The 19,469-nt window shown below is 28.5% G+C and overlaps 2 protein-coding genes across 2 annotated transcripts; both read right to left on the reverse strand.

Annotated features, from left to right (window-relative positions):
* Positions 1 to 1,597: 1,597 nt before the first annotated feature.
* Positions 1,598 to 4,455, reverse strand: LOC111028514 (cell division cycle 7-related protein kinase-like). The gene is made up of 9 exons (XM_022307223.1): positions 4,092 to 4,455; positions 3,814 to 4,018; positions 3,395 to 3,488; positions 3,113 to 3,255; positions 2,906 to 3,038; positions 2,583 to 2,825; positions 2,328 to 2,499; positions 2,065 to 2,214; positions 1,598 to 1,992 (listed from the first exon to the last, which is right to left on the reverse strand). Exons 1-9 carry the CDS (start codon positions 4,168 to 4,170, stop codon positions 1,655 to 1,657), a joined length of 1,557 nt encoding a protein of 518 aa, XP_022162915.1. The 5' UTR covers positions 4,171 to 4,455; the 3' UTR covers positions 1,598 to 1,654.
* A 5,151-nt stretch (positions 4,456 to 9,606) lies between these two features.
* On the reverse strand, positions 9,607 to 13,786 carry LOC111028811 (cytochrome b5-like). Its single transcript, XM_022307604.1, has 4 exons — positions 13,146 to 13,786; positions 12,916 to 13,044; positions 11,661 to 11,737; positions 9,607 to 10,028 (listed from the first exon to the last, which is right to left on the reverse strand). Exons 1-4 carry the CDS (start codon positions 13,263 to 13,265, stop codon positions 9,950 to 9,952), a joined length of 405 nt encoding a protein of 134 aa, XP_022163296.1. The 5' UTR covers positions 13,266 to 13,786; the 3' UTR covers positions 9,607 to 9,949.
* Between the last annotated feature and the right edge of the window lie 5,683 nt (positions 13,787 to 19,469).

Here is a 19,469-nt window from a genome sequence, read left to right on the forward strand (position 1 = left end):
AGCATTACCTAACGGCCTACAACAAGCAAAACATTCAATGTCTCTAACCAAATTCTATCTTATCAGAATTAACTACACTTGAGTGAATGTTCAGCTATTCAATAACACGTAATTTACATAAGTAAGCATAAACACAATACAATATATAAAAAAAAATAGTAATAAATTTGAACAATAATAATAATTTATCTATTCATTAATGGGCTACATAAATGTAAAATAATAGTCTTAACTTTTATTATAAAATATTAATAATACAATCATATTATTGATTTAAAATATTAGGTATTAATAAATAATAATTTCATTTTTAACAAACTGTTAATTGAAAACATGAACAAATCCTTTGCTTCAGTGGTCTTAAAAAAAAATAATAACATGTAAACAAGAATAAAGTACTTATCGATTATGTATAACTAGGGCTTAGAATTTCTATTATGCATTATGCCGTACTTTTAACTATTTGATCAGTAACTTATGTTCAAGAATTACTTCATATTGATGTACACAATCTAGATTTACTTAGCATTATTCAATTATAATGCATATTATTGCATATTTGAGACATAAATTAATTATTTATTATATAAAATTAAAAATATTTAATTATGGTTTATTTTAAAGAAAGTGATGTTAAAGGTATGATTATGTCATGATTTCAATTTCATAAAATCATTAATTATGAATTTAATGAAAAAAAACATTAACATGAATTTATGTTCATGAACTTAAATTCTGTTGGTTTATTTATAAGAGTAACAAAAATAATTTAAATTACATAAACAGTAACTTTATTCAATTTGCCATGAAATTATAAAATATTTTCACTTACTGATAGTTTGGAAAATATTGGTCAATTTTAATATATTTAACATAGAAATTTTGAGCATAAATAAATCAACTATACTCTTATCAAAATAAGATCATTACCCGGCGGCGACAAGTTTTTGTCGAATGGCGGTCAGACACTTCCCCTCCCCTACCAAGTCATCGAGCAAGACCAGTGCTTTGGAAAAATCAGCCATCAGGTAATGATCTAATTTTGAACAGAGTATAGGAGGCATATCTTACTATTGCATATTTAATGTTAATTCTAGCCCTAGTTACAACTATCTGAAGATAAATTGTATCATGTATTGGCTACATATTTTATATTTAAATTCCCAAAATATGTAAACAAGTCAAGTAAACCTTAATTTGAATAAAAATACATTGCTTCTATAAATTAATAATATTCTAAGTAATATGATCAATTATGTATAATTTCAACAATTAAGAAGTTTAGTTTATATTTGTATAAATCAAAAGTTTAATAAATAAATAATAAAAAGTGTGACTAGGTTTTTTTTAAAATCTAATTCTTACTATTAAACAGACAAATACATTATAAAAACTATACATACCTCGTTCAAAATTTTTTCAGATTAATATGTTAATACAATTAGAAATAAAAATTGGGTATTAACGAAAAAGAATAACTACACAACATAAATTCAATTGTTTCAAAATTTGTTTGTATAAATTTAATTTAATAATGGATTTTTTAATAGTTAAATAATTTTACATATTGCAAAAAGTGCAATTTAAAATGTAAAAATGGAAAATTTTAATTTAATAAATAATTAACAAAATTAAAACCATAAATTAATTAAGTTTAAATTTTTTTTTCATTCATTTTAAAGAATGGATGTTTCAATGCAATATCTGCTGTTATTCGAGTCACTGGATTCAAACATAACAATTTTTTAAGGAGATCATACGCAGGATAAGGAAAATCATCAGCAACATTTAAGTAACAGCTACAACTATCTGAAAAAACTTCACAGCCAGATAGTCGTATTGGTTTTGTACAAAAACTACAAGTTTCCAAACCATCACTTGAAGAAACAGCCGTTGGATTTAAGGTCTGTACACTTGATCGATGGCATAAAAGACGACAAATTGCCCGAAGATCAAGTGGAGGTTTTTGAACTTCACAAATAACATTACGACCTGATATAAAAAAGATCATGAGATAATTAGAAAAAATAATAAGTAATATACATTATAAATATGAACACTAACCTAACATTTTGGCTAAATTTTTAATGGCTCTATCCCCAAAAACAGTTATCATTTCAGCCAAACATGTAGAATCATTCTCTGCACTAAAGAAAGGGAAACAGCGGCTCATAGCTTCTAACATAATGACTCCAACTGACCAGATATCAAGAGCTATAAACACATATCAAATAGTTAAACATATATTTTAAATATTATACACAAAAGTATAAAACACATTTATTGGATCAAAAATTATTTATATTGACATTTTCTTCATCACTTACCAGTATTTTGATATTTGTATTTTAAAAGGACTTCAGGAGCTCGAAACCCTGGTGTCCCTGCTCGAGGAGCCTTCATTTCTGGTCTTTTTATACAAACATTGCAAACTTTTAATTTTCCTACACAATCACATGTAAGACGTTGCACTTTAGGAACAGCAAAACTATTTTTCTCCTATTTAAAAAAACACAACACATGAATTTAACAAAAAAATATACATTACTCTTCAAAGTTATCTGAGTTAGCAATATACTAACATGGAATAAACTATTCATGGCATTTGGATTACTAGAATTAATATTTTTAGGAACATCTAATTGTTTTTTTATCGGTGAATTTTCCTTTAGTAATGGTTCTTTAGGCATCATTAGTTTGGTTCTTTTCCTTAAATTACATCCATGAGGTATAGAGTTGGTGTCATCTGCTATGTTTTGAAGGATACGTTTTTGATAAGAACTTAATCGTATGGTTCCAACTGAACTCGATCGTTGATGGTTAACCTAAGACAATTTAAAAAAAAAATTAGTTTTAATTACATTATAAATGGTATATAATTAACACCGATATAAAAATTCATTACTTTGAGGTCACAGCTTGAACTTTTTTGTTTGTATGAGGACGTATCAGACTTATTATCAGTCAAATTTTTTATTTCCTTACGCCTAGTGGGGTTAATGTTAGGATGAGCAAGTCCAAAATCAGTGAGCATGAAACTAGGAAATTCAAAGTCACAATCACAAATATGATTACATTGCAAAATTATATAAATAAAAATGTTAATACTTACGTTGAAGTTGAACGATTATACAAAAAATTGCTAGGTTTCACATCTCTGTGAACAATATTGAAAGAATGTATCCTTTTTAATGCAATTAATAGGTTTTTAATGTACAATCGCATTTCATTAGCATCCATTGTACATAAATAAGTCTGAAAAACCACAAATACTTAATTACTCATAAATAAGGTATAGAATTTTAAACCAATATTAGGATTTTGTTTAATTTAATTTATTCATTAATACATGCATAGGTATACTATAATACAATATATAAAACTAATTATTTACCAATGGATGGTCATGCTTGATATAAGGCATCACCAAACAAACAGAACTTCCAATTCGTAATGAGGTTACTAATCCCATAACATTATCTTGTCCCCTAGAAAAGTATTGAAAACGTATTAACTTCATGATTAAAATAAATATAAAAACATTAAGTTTGGTCAATAATTGAATTTCAAGGTAAAATTAATGTGTAAGGCCAATGATCAGATAGATTTTAATTTAACTCTTAATCAGGTCATATGAATATAATTAACATAATATCTAACAGAAAACTATAACTCAGGTGTCAGTGATATACTGTGATACTGTGATAGAAACATCTTTATTATGTCTCTAATCCACAGCTCACAGCAAACAATGAGTGCCCGCCTTTATATAGGTCTGTACAACTGTATAAAAAATATTCTCTTTTCTCTCACCCGATCTTCAGTAGACAAAAAATTTCGCGGCGTAACTTCTCAGGGTGTGTCGTTTGCTTGATATGCTTGATGGCATACCGTTTCTTCTCGGCGTCGCCCCTCGCGTAGGCCAGATACACCTTGCTAAACGTGCCGGCACCGATTTTGCTTTGAATGACAAACGTCTCGCGCAATTTCCTGAATGACTCATCTTTCATCGGGATCTCTGCAAACATGTCGAAAATTTAAAAAACGTCTTCGTACGAGCAGATAAAACACTGTACGCCGTCTCTACACACTTTGTTCGGACGTCTCGCCGGCAAAACTCTTGTTGTTGCTGCTGCTGGTTACAAGTGCAACTGAATTCTCTGCCATCATAGTGCAGTCGGAACTCGGAAGTGGATGCGTGCGAAGGAGCGAGCGGGTGTGTACGTGAGCGTGTGCGTCAGCGCTACTGATCTCTACAGTAGTAGAGAAAACTGCACCAAGTATGAGACTAGACACGATAATTCGCCGACGATTTGTTTAGAGCGCGAAAAAAACGGTTCCCGTACGAGACTGATAAAAATCGAGTTTTGGCTCCGAAAAAATATCGTCGAAAAGGCGGCCAGGAAAATGTATGGTTAACTCGCTGTGTTGTTGTTGTTTACACCGGGAAACAGTGCGGCCACGAGCGCACGATTAAAATATTTAATTTACCGACCGCTGCCACCAGAGAGCGCACCGTTCAGCGAGTTATGACAATATTTCAATAATTATGATCATTAATTAATAATTGTAACGTAAAGTAAGCACTAAACATTACTGTAATTATCTATCATAAAGTAATACTACAGGATTGCATGATGGCAATACACTAATACTCTATAATATTCTAATATATTATACATAATTCAGAGACGTTTATAGGACCTAATCTGACCTTATATACGTCCATGTTATAATCTTGGATAACGTTCTTGTACATGATTCAAGGTAATACAACCATAGTTGTAGTATAGTACACAGATAATTAATAATGAAGAACAATTAGATGCATGGCGTTCCCAAGGAGGGGGATTAATGGGGCAAGTGCCTTTGGGCGTCTATAAATTTAAAGGAGTCATAAAAAAGGACGATAAAAAGAAAAATTTGGTGTTTTTTTTAGATATTAATTTACATTTTGTACTGTAGTAGCCTGTAGGTAGTATTAGTATCGAAGAGTACCTACCAAATTTTAGATACCTATATGTATATAAATATACTATTATATACTAATAAATATAAAATGATGTAAATAATGTGTATTACATGCCTACAATATTGTATAATGTCAAAATTACCAAACGATAGAATATTATTGATACTCTATTAATAGTATTAATGATGATTTAGTATTTTTCTATCAGAATTGCCACTAACAACAATTTATGAGGAACCTAATGTATTAAATTTTCAAGTCAATTGAGAGAATAAAAAATTTTTTGTCGATAATAACATTATGAAATAACTAATATGAATCGAAATTTTCTTATACCCTTATATAATTCTAAAAATTCCAAAATATTTTGAAAATATTCATGTACCTAATACCTATCAACTTCCTTACGGTTATTTTTTTTGACAATAAACCAAAAAATAAAATCGATTTTTTCAAAAACTGAGTTTGTGTTTTATCTTGAGAATTTTCACTTTTGACCCACAAAAGCACCAACTAGATTCACTTTCCTACCTGAAAAGATGCTGAAAAAAAATAAACACACATCATTGTAAATTGATCAAACAATCCATAACTACTATTTCCATTTTCACATTTTTTATTTTTTATGGATTTTTGTTACAACTTACAAACTATTACTACTGAACTAGTTTAGAGATATTGTAATTTTACCAAAAAAATGATAAAATTGTAATAAACATTGTTGTTATGTCCCCTAAGTATTATATTGAAGTGTAAAGCCCTAAATGTAATGTCTAAGTTAATTGATTATTATAAAACGTACTATACTTCCATTCTGCAATAGTACAACTTAACATAATTTAAGGAAATAGTACATTTTGAAAAAGTACTATTTTGCATAGGAGTGTGTTATTCTATATATATTTTTTTATTCTTTGTTCACATTTTTTTAGAAATCATTAAGAACTACCTTTGAAATTATTTAACTACCTTTTTTCTGTATTTTATAATAATATAGGAATAGAACAAATGTGTAGATATTTATTTTACAAAAATACATCCATAATCAAAGTACGTTTAACAGGAAAGCATAGGCGGCCCTAGCGCTCTGCTGCAAAATTTTATAATATTTTATAGGTAGTATTCGAATACCCATACACTATAAATCCTTAATATCATTTTTTCGTTGTATCGTAATACGTAATAAATTAATATTTTCATAAGCGATTTAAAATTGTATAAATGTTAATATGTTTAAGTACCTATTATATGAAAATACTTATCACGTACGTATATATTTTTAATAATAATACAACTTATATACCCATAAGTCATAACATATACAGAGATCTAAATAGGCTAGATTCGAATAAATACAAGTGTTTATATGCAGCTGGAGCCTGGAACTCAGTGGATGAAAAATGAAGATATAATAGGTACAATATTGTAGTTATCAAAGTGTAGCAATAATACGTATCAACTATCAACACTATTAACTATTAACTTCAAACAATTTTCCAAGTCAGTATCATACTTACTAGTAACTACACTATATGTTGACATAATTTGTTGTTCTTTTGCATATTTAGTAATATTTAAGTTTATATTATAGTGCATATTTATGCAATTTTAAGTGTTAATGTGCAATAAAATCCCAACCATGATTATTATTACGCAGACATACATTTACCCAATACTCAGTAGTTCAGCCCTTTGTCCTCAAACAAGGATTTTGAGATTCATTGTGGAAACTGAATCCTTTTTTTGATTTCCATTGGTTACTGACGTTACTGTGGCAAATCAGGTACAAGCATGCAAATAGTCACGTTTTACATGGCCTCGATTAAAGGAACTAGCTTAAAACCAAATTTATGTTCGTTTAGCTTATGTACTCAAAACTACACGATTGGTTCTAAAAATCTTAGAAATTGCTCAATTGCTGTAACATGAATATCAGAAAAGTTTAAAGAGTGAGTAGTTAAAACCACTTTATAAAAATATACCAATTGCTAAATCCAATCCGCAATTTGCTGTTACCCATCTAGGTTATCTAGATTATATACAACACTTTTTTATTTCTGCAACCAATGGCAACTCTGCCAACCATATGCTTTAATAAAAAAAATATTCAATTTTAGAGATCCAAAACGAAATTCCAGTGTGAGCAACCCTACATCAACTTATAATTCCTATATAGGTTGAAAAACGAAGGTATAAATACTGCCAAGCCAGTCTCAAGAAATTTGATGCCAATAAATTGCAGGTTAAGTGGTTACGGAGATTAGCGAGTAGCTTCTAACAAATGCAGGGGCGATTGTATAAACCCTCCGGATGGTAAACACGAAACCGTCTTAATTCCTGGGTCTACTTCAGTTCTACGATTCTCGTATACCTCATACCTGACAGGTTTATTTAGAGACTAGAGTCCTCCAGATGTTCTTAACGTTTTCTGGGTAATGGACCTTTTTGAAGTATAAAATATAATATTAAGTTAGTCTAAACAAGCAAATAAACCATGTGAATACGTCGAAATTTCTTCTAACTGTAAAAATCATTGTCTATTCTTAGATGTAATTGACATTTTAATTTTATTATCTTGGAATTAACATAATTTGTAGCACATTCTGTTTTAATTTAAACATTTTTCACACACCTGACACACGTAGTCTTATCGATTTTTTGTTGCGTTCAGATATTCTCGTATTTGACTGCATATACAATATCGGATACCTACATTTATCATACATTCATAACTATATTATACTCCGTTCACCAGGAGAAAGTGGTTATTTCTCGCACACAGTTAATGGAGCAAAGAAATGTGGATTAAGGTGATAACGGCTTGGTACGGGCTGTCTTGGATTGTGCGCAATCATTTTTCGAGTATCCGAAATCCTTGTATTAAGTTAAAATGTAACTATGGACAAAAACCTAACCTAACTATGAACTCATCAGTAATGTACCTATTTTGCCTATATAATTCGCCGGGCAACACATTTTGTTTGAGCAAAAGATTTAGAACGATAAATAATAATATTATATTATTACTGGTTTATTTAAAAAAAATTTCAAACCTTACATTTTAATTCAGTAAACATAATAACAATTTGAAAGTACAAATTATACTCATTTTTGAAAGAATAAAAGAAGAATATTTTTAGTTTTTTTTTTAGAGAATATTACCATTATTTTTCAATTTGTTGAACCTAAAAATCCGTACTCTAGTTAACTAAATATGTATTATTTATGCTACTTATATTTAATTTTATCAAGTATTACTTACATATTTTTCAACTCTGATTGGAATTAAAATTTTTAATTTTTAAACACTACCTTTGATATTTTATGGTTTTTCTGTTTGTATGTGCAGGTAAGTACCTACCTACTTAGTACTTACGTACTAGCTACAAATTCTAATGATTTCATAATTTTAAAAATCACACATGTAGGTATATAGGTAGTGGTTCGATTGTTTATAAAATTGAAAGCAATTTGAAATAATGTTTAAAATGTTAGATAATCTTGAGAGGTATCTAAGGAAATATTTTTTTGAAACTACGGGAGGGACTTTTTAATAACACCTCATGACCCATTAGGAAAGTAAACAAATTACCCTATGAAAAGAAAACTTAAAATTTTTTAATTATATTTTAGTTTTGGTACAGTAAACAAGAAAATGTAGTCATAATTAATTAGTTTTTTTTTTTTTATTGTTCACTATAATCCCATTTGCTTGCCAATTCATTGTTTTTACATTATAATTTATAGTCTTTATAAGTGTAGTTTGTGAGTCAAAATTAAATTAGAAACATTACGTGGATGAAAATGTTGTTCTTACTTGACAAATACATTTTGCTATGTACAACTGCAACCCTATTTAAATTTTAACAAACTTCAAATTTAAACTTATGTTACTTAAAAAACCTTTTTACCATTTGTTTACACTCCAACAATCCAATATTTTACTCTTAACATTTTAAATAATATTAAAATACTATTACTACATTTTAAAATGAGGGATGAATACAATAAATTTAGTTCATAAGAATGAAACCTTGAATTTTCCATTAAATACCGGAATGTTATAAGCTCAGACTAAGAATCTACTTACTTACTGGTCCTTAGTTAAACATTTTTGGAAAACAGAACTTCATCTATTGCTCCATCCTTTCTATACTAAAAACTGAAAACCCAGAACTAAAATAATAAAAATGATTATAAGAATCTCTTCATAGAATTTAAATTAAATTTAATAATTGAATTAACAAGTTTCACATAAACTATAGTGGAAACCAAAATAGTTTTAAATATATTATTAACACCCCTATTGGTGCAAATCTCTGATCCCTATATTATAATAAATTAAATTTATTAATAAGTAATCAACCCTAAAATATTTAAATAATTTGAACAGTTGATCAATTTATATATTATATCCAGCCTTAAACCTTTAAGGGTTGTCTTGGTTTAATTATGACTTTGACAACCCTGGTTTTCTTCTTAAAACACCAATCTTTTTTAATTATCAAGATCTAGTAAAATTACATAGCTAACTATAACTTAAAACTTATCTTAAATCAAATATAAAATTGTTGATGGTTATTAATAGTAATATATATATTATTACTGTAGATATTTAAAAACACAAACAGTAGTTTTTGTATGTATGAATATATATTTTTGAAAATTCAAACATTAATAATACTAAATTCCAAGAATTACTAATTTCTACCATGTCTAGCCACTATATTTATGTTTAATCGGTCATATTAATTGTAATATTTAGTTTTAATAGTTTTTAAACTATACAAATCTTTCTTGTTTTGTGATTGTATTAATGAAAACATTATGTAAACAGTAAACATAGAGTGGAATGTAGTTTAATGATTGACCACTGACAAAATACACAAAAGGGACTTAAAGACAATATTTGTGAGTTAACCCAGAACTTTGGTTGACAATAATAACTTTATGATTAACTTAAATTACTTTAATCTTTTATGAAGCAATAAAGTATCGGTAAACAAAGATAGCAAGTACTCCCATCGTCAAAGGCAGCAACCATGATTTCCAAAGACTAAAAAAATAAAAAAAAAAACATGCATTATTCACCAGGTCTTAAAACGATTAGAGTAAAATGACAACATATGTATGAATATAATTTTATTTCAATAAATCTAACATTAATTTTTTAATAAATATTTTTAACTTATCTATTGCAAATAAAATATGTAGCAGTACATATATTATAACATATTAATACAATACAATTCTAAATACTATTAAGTTAATAACACAATAAACCGACATGCACTTAAAATATTAACTCAGACAAACTGAAGTAAAAAAATAAAATGAATATATAGGTATACATACATAAAATATATTTAGATATCTTTTATCATTTTTTTTTCATGAAAATAAATTAAAAAAACTTTTTCTTACATAATCATAAGTCATAACCATTCATAACCATAATATTATATACTAGATGAAAAAAAAATATGTACCTAATAACTAATAAGTTATCCATCTCAATTATTAAATAACATAGCAATTTTAAAAAATCACAATCTTTAATTTCTATCATAATGCTATTGGATATATATTGTGCTAAAAACTAAAAAATTATAATGAACCAAGACTAAATTAATTGAATAATTAAGAGGTTGGTAATATTGCAGCTACAACTATATCACAGCCCACAGGAAATGTTATTGTTAACATAGGAATTATGAAGTGTAATGCAATAACTAAAGTCTATAAGTAATTACTAATTTATGGTAAATGAGCAAGGTCGATACCATTTTTAAATTAAGTTTACATTTATGTAAAACACAGAAAAAAACAGTTTAGGTACTGAGTAATATAATATCATAGACTGGATAATAAAAAAAATAATTATATTTGAAAACTACATAGAAACTGACTGGTTAACTTTTTGTATAGTAGTAAAATATAGTTGGATAGCATTGACATATTTTTTATATGTACAACTTATGTTTTATGTAAAAATGTATAAATATTTTCAGTTTAGTATATACCTACTATATTCAATGCTGGTAAAACAAGATCATTACATTAAATTGTTGTTTATATCCCACTTACTTTGATAGTAAGCTTTAGTTTATTAAATAAATTTTATTTTCTTATCATTTTAGCTTATATAAGTTAAATTAGAAATAAAAATATGTATAATAAAAAAAAATGTTATGTCCTGAGAAGTACAACTTAATCATGGTTTCTCTTAGACTATAATACATATTTTATTCTTAATATTAAAAATTAGGATATTATTTCATAAAAAAATTACATATACATATATGTATTTATTACAGAAGCTGAACTAATCCTCAATTTAGCACATATCACTTATGATAATAGAACAAAATATTATGAATTTAATTTTAGAGATATGTACACATATTTGTTCATTATTTTGTAGGAAAAATTAGGTAACAAGTTAAACTTCAGTTTTACTCGAGTAAAGCAACAAATTATGTGGTTTGTTGAAAATAAATTTAAACCATGTTTTGTAAACAAATGTGTACCTATAAAGTATATACCTATTAATTTATAAAAATAATTGAGGTACCTACTTACATTTCTTTTTCATAATTATTTCATAAAAAAATAACTTGATAAACTAATAAAAACTAATAAAACAATACACATACGTAAATTAATTTTTTTAACACATCTTACTAACCTAAAATCATCTCCAGATGCACTTGATGATACAGGTGTTGGTTTTTTCACAGGTTTCTTATTTTGTCTTTTATCCTCCTTTAATTAAAAAATTAAAAATAATTATTAAACAATATAGTTCATATTGTAATTTCAACCAATCATAACAATTAAAGAGGTATTATTTATTAAAATATAGATATATTCTTAGATTATAAACTATGATTTGATAAATATGAAACAAATAAATAACTAATTTCAAAAAATATTATTACTTACAACTAGAAAAATAAAATAATTATACTGAAAAAATAAATACATTTAAACCAGGAGTACCTAATCCACTTACTTTAAATATGATAAACATAATAAGCTAATATTAAAGTACCTACCTAACACTAATAGACTATGGAGTCCAATATTTTGACAGCCTATAGGTATTTGCCATTAGTAGACAAATTAAGTTGGTTATTTCTAAGTATGTAGTTATTTTAAGATGTTACAAATAACTTATTTAAAAACATTGAAAAAAAGTCCTAGTTAGGTACACATAATTTCAAGTAATTTACGTAAAACTAAACAATGATATATAGATTTAAGATAGAAATTTATCTGTTGAAACATTTTTTTTAAATAACAGTAGGTAGGTTGTGACTGTTTAATTATTTAAAAAATATAATATTTAAAAATGTAGTATAACACATAGATATATTCTAATACACAACTATATAACCTATCATTGTTTAAATAAGTGGTGGCGCAAATTTTCTTTATTTGTGATACAACACCACAATTTGATTGACCAACCCATTATTTTACTTCAAACAAACTTGTTATTAGAAGTGAAGGGAAGAAGTGCAGCACGTCACTGCCTATATACCCACCCAAAATTACAAAGAGCTGTCCATATTGATGAAATTAATAACATGACATTGAACAAATCGCACAACCTCTGGCATACATCACAATATATAGAATAGGTATAATAAATCAAATATATACACCAACATCAACAAACCTTGACCACTAATAATTAAACAGCCAATCAAACACCGTGTTTGAAATCAAGATAAGTAAGGAAAATAAATGATAAATGCGCATAGGTACCGACCAACAATATTTTGTCCTCGAAAGCAAAAAAAAACACAATTTAGATAGGTACTGAGTGTACATTAAGACCGTGCGCACAAAGTGGAAACCGACATTACCCCAATCAGCACAATATTATATCTGCGATATACAAAAACAATAAAGGTTAGTTTAGGTTAGACACTTACTTCTATAAGTTCACCAATCTTGTATTTTTGCATGACTTCGCGTGCGTCACTGGAGTGTCCGACGTCTTCAAACTCCTCGGTCGCGTCCTTGCCAGCTTGTTCCAGTAGAACCTCTTCGCCACCGGGATGCTGTAATCAAAAACAAAAACCCAGATAACGGATTAAAACCGATGGCTAGACGACGTGTACCGTAACCGGGTTGGCCGCGAGTACAACGGCGGCGGACGTACGTCGTTTAGAAATTCTGTGACGTCGTATATGGAGTCGTTGATCACGATCCACGGGTTCGTAGCGTTCGCATTTGCGACGACCTCGGCCATAGAGTATTTTTTCACTTCTTTTTCGGCCATCGTGACTTACGGGTAACTATTACACACTGCGCGGTATGGGGCACGGCCGAGTGATGTCGAGTGCAAAACGCGAAAGTGCGACGTTGAAAAAACGAGTATGTAAAACAAAAGTACACTAATACCGCCTGCTAAAATGTAACGTGTAAATATTTAGTAATATTTGTATATTATCGACGATATCGAATGTCGACTACACAGGTACACGGCGGACAAGTGAACGGACGGTGCTCTGGCCGTAATATCAGTAGGCACGGGTCGCAGTAATATTGTTAACTATGTATGTCGTTAAACGGGAACGGGCGGCGAGTTAACGGCGACCAACGGAATCGCAGAAATACAGACTGTCATACTGAAAATCGAAATAGACACGAGTAGTGAGTACACGAAGACCGGAGGTACCGGAATTAGTTACCGGTATTCGTACGCGGTACACGGTGTTGCGAAAAGGTGGGAGTGGTGAAAAGTACGATGCGAGGTGATTCATGCGCCGACCACTGCCTCGAATCGACGTCACCGCGAGTGGTTGGTCGTTGGCGTGCGTTCACAGTAGTTGTGTGCGCGGATCGCACAATATTCCGTCGTTATCAACGAAATTGATAAAAATAAAAATATTGGAAACGCGCAGAGATTCGAACACTATATATTTTTATATATATCTGTGGACACGACTGGACTGTACCTATTAATGCCACAGATATCTATAAAAAAATATAAGGTATAATCACAGAGACACAGACTATTATTATATTATTTTTAACTATACTATAGAATATAGATAATAAGTCATAGATCAGCTGTGGGTAATCATGCACTAATGCCGTTGATTGTAAACACCACCGAAGACAGTTTCTGTCCTTAGATCATATTATTATGATATAAAACTACGTAGTCTTATACTATATACTATATGTACTTTATATACAGCCGTAATATTATACACGACGTTTTAAGATAGTTTTGTATTTCATCGTGTTACAGAAACTATAATACAGTACCTGCACTACACACTTGTAATTCTAGTTGTAGGTAATACTTTTTTTTGTTAGGTCCTTTCTAGTTACTATCTATCTCAAATTAAAATAATTATATTCCCACTATTATTATTCGTGGTACCCAGTTGACTGGAAATCGGGAGTATTAAATATTTTTTGGCACCTTCGATTTTAATTGTAACTTGTTACGAAAAATCGTGAAGTGTCGCCGTGTCAGTACTCAGTATAGTTGTATTTTTACATTTTTTAAATTTTCTGTTTAATTAACAGCATTCCTATTACCTTATATTTCCTGTTAAATATTATTCAGGACTGGTTCACCGTGGACAAGTGAAAAACTCGGTTCTATTGCGCACCACAAAAGTAGTAAATTAATTATTTGATGCGTGCCTACAATTTTTCCTGTACATAATATATTATTATATGTTATTTATATTTATAATACAGTATGTCCTAAAAGTTTTGTATCACCCTTATATCCGCAGCAAATCAAAATATTGAAATGCAGATTTTTGTACAGTAGATGATAAGTATGGAAATTATAACTAGATGAGATTGATAAGATTAAAAACATTTTAGTTTAAATTTTCAAGATGTCTATTTTCTTGATCAAATTTTTTAAAACCGTTTAAAAAATATAAATATTGAAATTGAGTAAAAATTGACAAGGCAGATTAAATTGTTAAATTCCTAAGAATAATAGTTAGGTTAGTAAAAATGTATTGAGAACGTTTAAATGACTGTCCAAATGTAAAACAAAATAGATGCCAAGTAGATTGTCAAAAAAATAGATTTTTAAGTCATAAGATTCATGTTTTGGTATCATAATTATTATTCTTACGAAGTTAACGAATTAATTTGCTTTAACTTGTTATATTTTTACTCAATTTTAATAATGTTTTTTAAGCGGTTTTAAAAATATAATGAAGGAAATTGCCATCTTAAAAAGAAATTTGAATTTTTGAAAAAAAATGCGAATCTTATTTCATTATATTAGAATTAGCTTACAGCAATAATAAGCTAATTAAAAAGTAAGTTATTACTGTAAAAAACCCGAATACAAAGATATTGATTTTCTATGGAGATAATCATATGATGATAAATACCGGACTTCTGGGGCATACTATATAATTTAATTGTACAATCATTATTTATGTACAAAATAATATTATATACAATGCTATTGCCGCGTCGGCAACGCAGGACAACTGCGCACTCGTTTCGATTCCCTCCAACCCACCGCCGTCCATGGGTTGCCCTTGACTTCGTCGGAGTGATAAATGATGATGCGATGATTGCGATCTCAGACCTATATTATAGTCAATACTCAGTAGTCTGCAGTACTCACTATACTCACAGCAACTCGGTTGTCAGTACAAGATGTGATTCAAGATTCATATACCTATATAATTGAAGATCGACGTGCGTGAGGGGAACTTAATTAAAATAAATATTGCTACAATAGATATATACTATTAATTATTATATTAAAGTACCTACCTACCTGGTACAATATAACTTACAAATGCGTACTATAAGTACCTACTTGGCTACTTATATTAAGACGCATAACGGACATCATACTTGAATACTTCATATATTATAGTTAATATAAATATGACGTATAAATGTATAATATTGCGTATTACCAACAATATTGTCTACATACCTCATGAATTGTTGATAAATAATGATACCAAACAGTCAATTTCTAGTGTTATTTGCCGTTGCCGTTGCTCGGAATTGGGGCCACAAAAAATGATTTCCAAATTGTAGCTAGGTGCAGTGTTTAATTTATGATCATGTAAAAAACCCAATACCAGACGTTACGGCGCGTCACTGATTCTGCAGTCTTCAATTATTGATATAAATTTTATATTATATGCCCACACCGCCCAATTTACGATAGTAAATATAATAAATTAAAGTAAAATAATTGCTAACTTTTTTTAAACTTAAAATATAAAATCGATTTTTTTTAAACAAAATTTATTGCAATAACCTCATTTATACTTATTTCTTCTTCTCGGAGCAACAAGTATTATAACAAGGCCAACCCATTTAGTAGTTTTTTAGAAGTTTGCCATAAACGAATTATATAGGTCATTACGTATGTTGTTTTAAGTAATTCGTACATTCAATAGTTACAAATAAAGGTCATGAAGAAATCCAGAAATAATCCTCGAAAATGTATTTTTTTTTTTTAATACATTCAATGTCTGTTAAATTTTTAGGAACCATGCAACTATATCATGTTTGTACAAAGCAGTAAACAATAAATGTTCTAATCATTATGATTATATAATATTATTATATATTTATATATTAGTTTATTACATATTAATTAATAAAAATATATTTAATAAATAAACAATAATATTGGATTGAAAGAAAAAAAACGACTACCTATTTCGATTGTAAACGACTATTATCGCTGTAATAGTTGATGTACCTACCTATATTATTGCCTGGTATTCTCATTTATCTATTTACAAATTTCAAAACATAATTGGTCACTTGATACAATATTATGTTTAGTATTATCACAATACCACAGAACAATAATTGTATCTACTACTTACTTGGCAAATAATATATTACATACAAATTAAAATATTTGTTCCCAAACATTTTTGTGGACACTAATAGTTATATGTATTAACCGGATCCATCTCGCCATCACCCTGGTATATAAATTTATGACGCCTCTGTCGCGTTCCTCATACGTTGATCTATATATAGCGATTTTAAAAGTAGATCAAATGTACACAATTTTTTAGAACAAGTTTTAACGAATTATATACTCGTGATATACTATAAGTATAATATACAGAATACAGTTGACAGATAATATGGTCTATAAAAATAAACAATAGCGATTGCCGATTAGCATCAAACGCCGTAGTGGATAGATTACGTCGATTACAATGTATGATGTAGAAAGACTAGAACGTACCTATTGCATGTTGTATAATTTTAATTATGATTTATTTATCTGTATCCACAGATTAAATCTGTGATGTATGCCTGTATCTTATTATATTGAAACTCTTAACATACTACATACCCCCTGTGGATAAAAATGAAGACTCGTATGATTTAGCTAGTGTTTCCAAATCAGCAATCGCAAAAAGACGCGAGTATAAAATCGAAAATTCTGAACATATATTTATGTATGGAAAATATATAATATAAATTATAAATATTTTATCATACAAATTAAAATATAGAACATAAACATAAACAAGTTAGGTGAGCACTATATAGCACCTATAGGTACTTATATACTACAAAATGTACACCATTTATAGAACACAAATTACAAAGTAACGTTTTTAAATAAGATTAATTAAACAGAAATCCGGAATATACAACTAAATAGTAATAACTTCCTAATTTATAAACATATGAACAGCTATAAATGAGCTGTAGTACTCAAGTAAATATTCATTACTTGATAAGTAATAGGTAATGTTTTTTCGGAACGGTGTGGTACAATGCTATAATATAGTATATTATACTTATACGAGTATCCCTCAAAATGTTGGTCCATACTAATTGATCATAATTCATAACTTTTTTTTAAATATGATTGATCGGATTGATATGAAACTTGTCGGATTATCAACGAATACATAAAAATTAAAAATAAAAGATAAGCTTCACAATTATTGAGCATAAACAATTTTTGCCATGTTGCCATTTTCCAAAATAATTAATATGTTCAATATTGGAATGAGAATGAGCTTGAATATTTGATATTATGTTAAACAATTCTGGGTCTATACTATAAAAGATATGTTAATTTAAATAGTTACAGTAATATGGTATAAATTAAAAACCGATTGCATGGTCATATGTGCGAGTATGAGACGTATTAATGACCCGTCAATGAATAATATTAATAAATAATTAGGCTATAGGTTATTTCCTATCGTTAAGTTAAAAATATATTTACTTAATTAAAAAAAATCATTTGTTTCCTTTTTCCAAATTTATCTAAATAATATACATTCCTAATATACATTTTCAGTGTTTTTATAATTTAAATACTAGTTAAAAGTTTTTATTTATTTTATTTTATTTTTTTTAAATTTATTCAAAGGTTTGTATTTGTATGATGGGCACAACTTAAGCCCATTACGGCATTGCATATTGTGGCAACATCGCTTGAAAAATCCTATGCTCAATCGTAACTTAGATTACCTAGCCTAACCTTACCATAGTACTCCCTCTGCTCATCTAACAACTTTAAATAGGTCCCACCTTTAAATAATTGATTACCCATTTAAAATTGATTTTTTGAATATTGAAATTTTTCAGAAACATATTCTGCTTAGGAATATGTCATTTAAAATGTTTGAGCTGTTATTCAAAAAAGTATGAGACTTAAATGATCATAATGATAAAAGTAGTTGCCATTAGTGATCGGCGTTCCCATATAAAATGTATACATTGTACTTACATTAAAAATATGTATCCTCTAAGATTACCTTATAGTTGTTGAGTAGTTTGATCCTCCAGGTTAAGAGTTTAACGTAGAGTTAACAACCCTACCGCCTTGAAAACACATAGACCTTAGGCACGGATTAATGGATTAAATTAAATATTGAACATTTTAAATAACTTCCACTGCCCCCCACATCTTTATTATCTGTTTTCTATGGCAATTTGTATACTATTTATAATCATCAAATTAGTTTATAATTCGAACTTGAAGCAGTTGAAGCATATAGCCTCATACAAAATTAAAACAAAAAATTTTGGAAATCGGTCAGGTTAAATGTCAAGTTATCTGGAATGTAACGAGTTTGTTTTTAGAACTAGGACCTGCCAAAACCTATATTAGTTGATGTGCTAGGTGCTTGCCGCTTATGCAACATTAACGGGCTGTGTAGGACAAATACAGTTAGAAAAGTATATTAGTATATACTTTTCGGGACTGAGCGATATGCACAATTTTTAAAATGGTTTTAGCATTAGGGTACAGTAGGTACACGAGAATAAAGAGCCATATATGCACGACTTCAATCTAATCTCGAATAGAATAACTGAAATTTAAGGCTGTTAAAAATTATTTAAAAATAAATATTACTTATTAGTATATATAGTTACCTATTCTAATCTTATATTCGAACACAGTCATGTATAAGATAAAAACTATAGTTTTGGAATACTATGATTTTATTAGTGTATATAAAAAACCGCTATC

Source organism: Myzus persicae, unplaced genomic scaffold (assembly GCF_001856785.1).
Source record: "Myzus persicae strain clone G006 unplaced genomic scaffold, MPER_G0061.0, whole genome shotgun sequence".
Classification (NCBI taxonomy): Eukaryota; Metazoa; Arthropoda; class Insecta; order Hemiptera; family Aphididae; genus Myzus; species Myzus persicae.

Excerpts from the sequence above, each read along its gene's own strand:
- LOC111028514 (XM_022307223.1), bottom strand. The coding sequence starts at position 4,170 with ATGATGGCAGAGAATTCAGTTGCACTTGTAACCAGCAGCAGCAACAAC. Across the intron at positions 3,039-3,112 it reads TATAATCGTTCAACTTCAAC|TTTCATGCTCACTGATTTTG; the intron begins GTAAGTATTAAC and ends TGAATTTCCTAG. Across the intron at positions 2,500-2,582 it reads CCATGAATAGTTTATTCCAT|GAGAAAAATAGTTTTGCTGT; the intron begins GTTAGTATATTG and ends TTTTTTAAATAG.
- LOC111028811 (XM_022307604.1), bottom strand. The coding sequence starts at position 13,265 with ATGGCCGAAAAAGAAGTGAAAAAATACTCTATGGCCGAGGTCGTCGCA. Across the intron at positions 13,045-13,145 it reads TCACAGAATTTCTAAACGAC|CATCCCGGTGGCGAAGAGGT; the intron begins GTACGTCCGCCG and ends TTTTGATTACAG. Across the intron at positions 10,029-11,660 it reads GCATCTGGAGATGATTTTAG|TCTTTGGAAATCATGGTTGC; the intron begins GTTAGTAAGATG and ends TTATTTTTTTAG.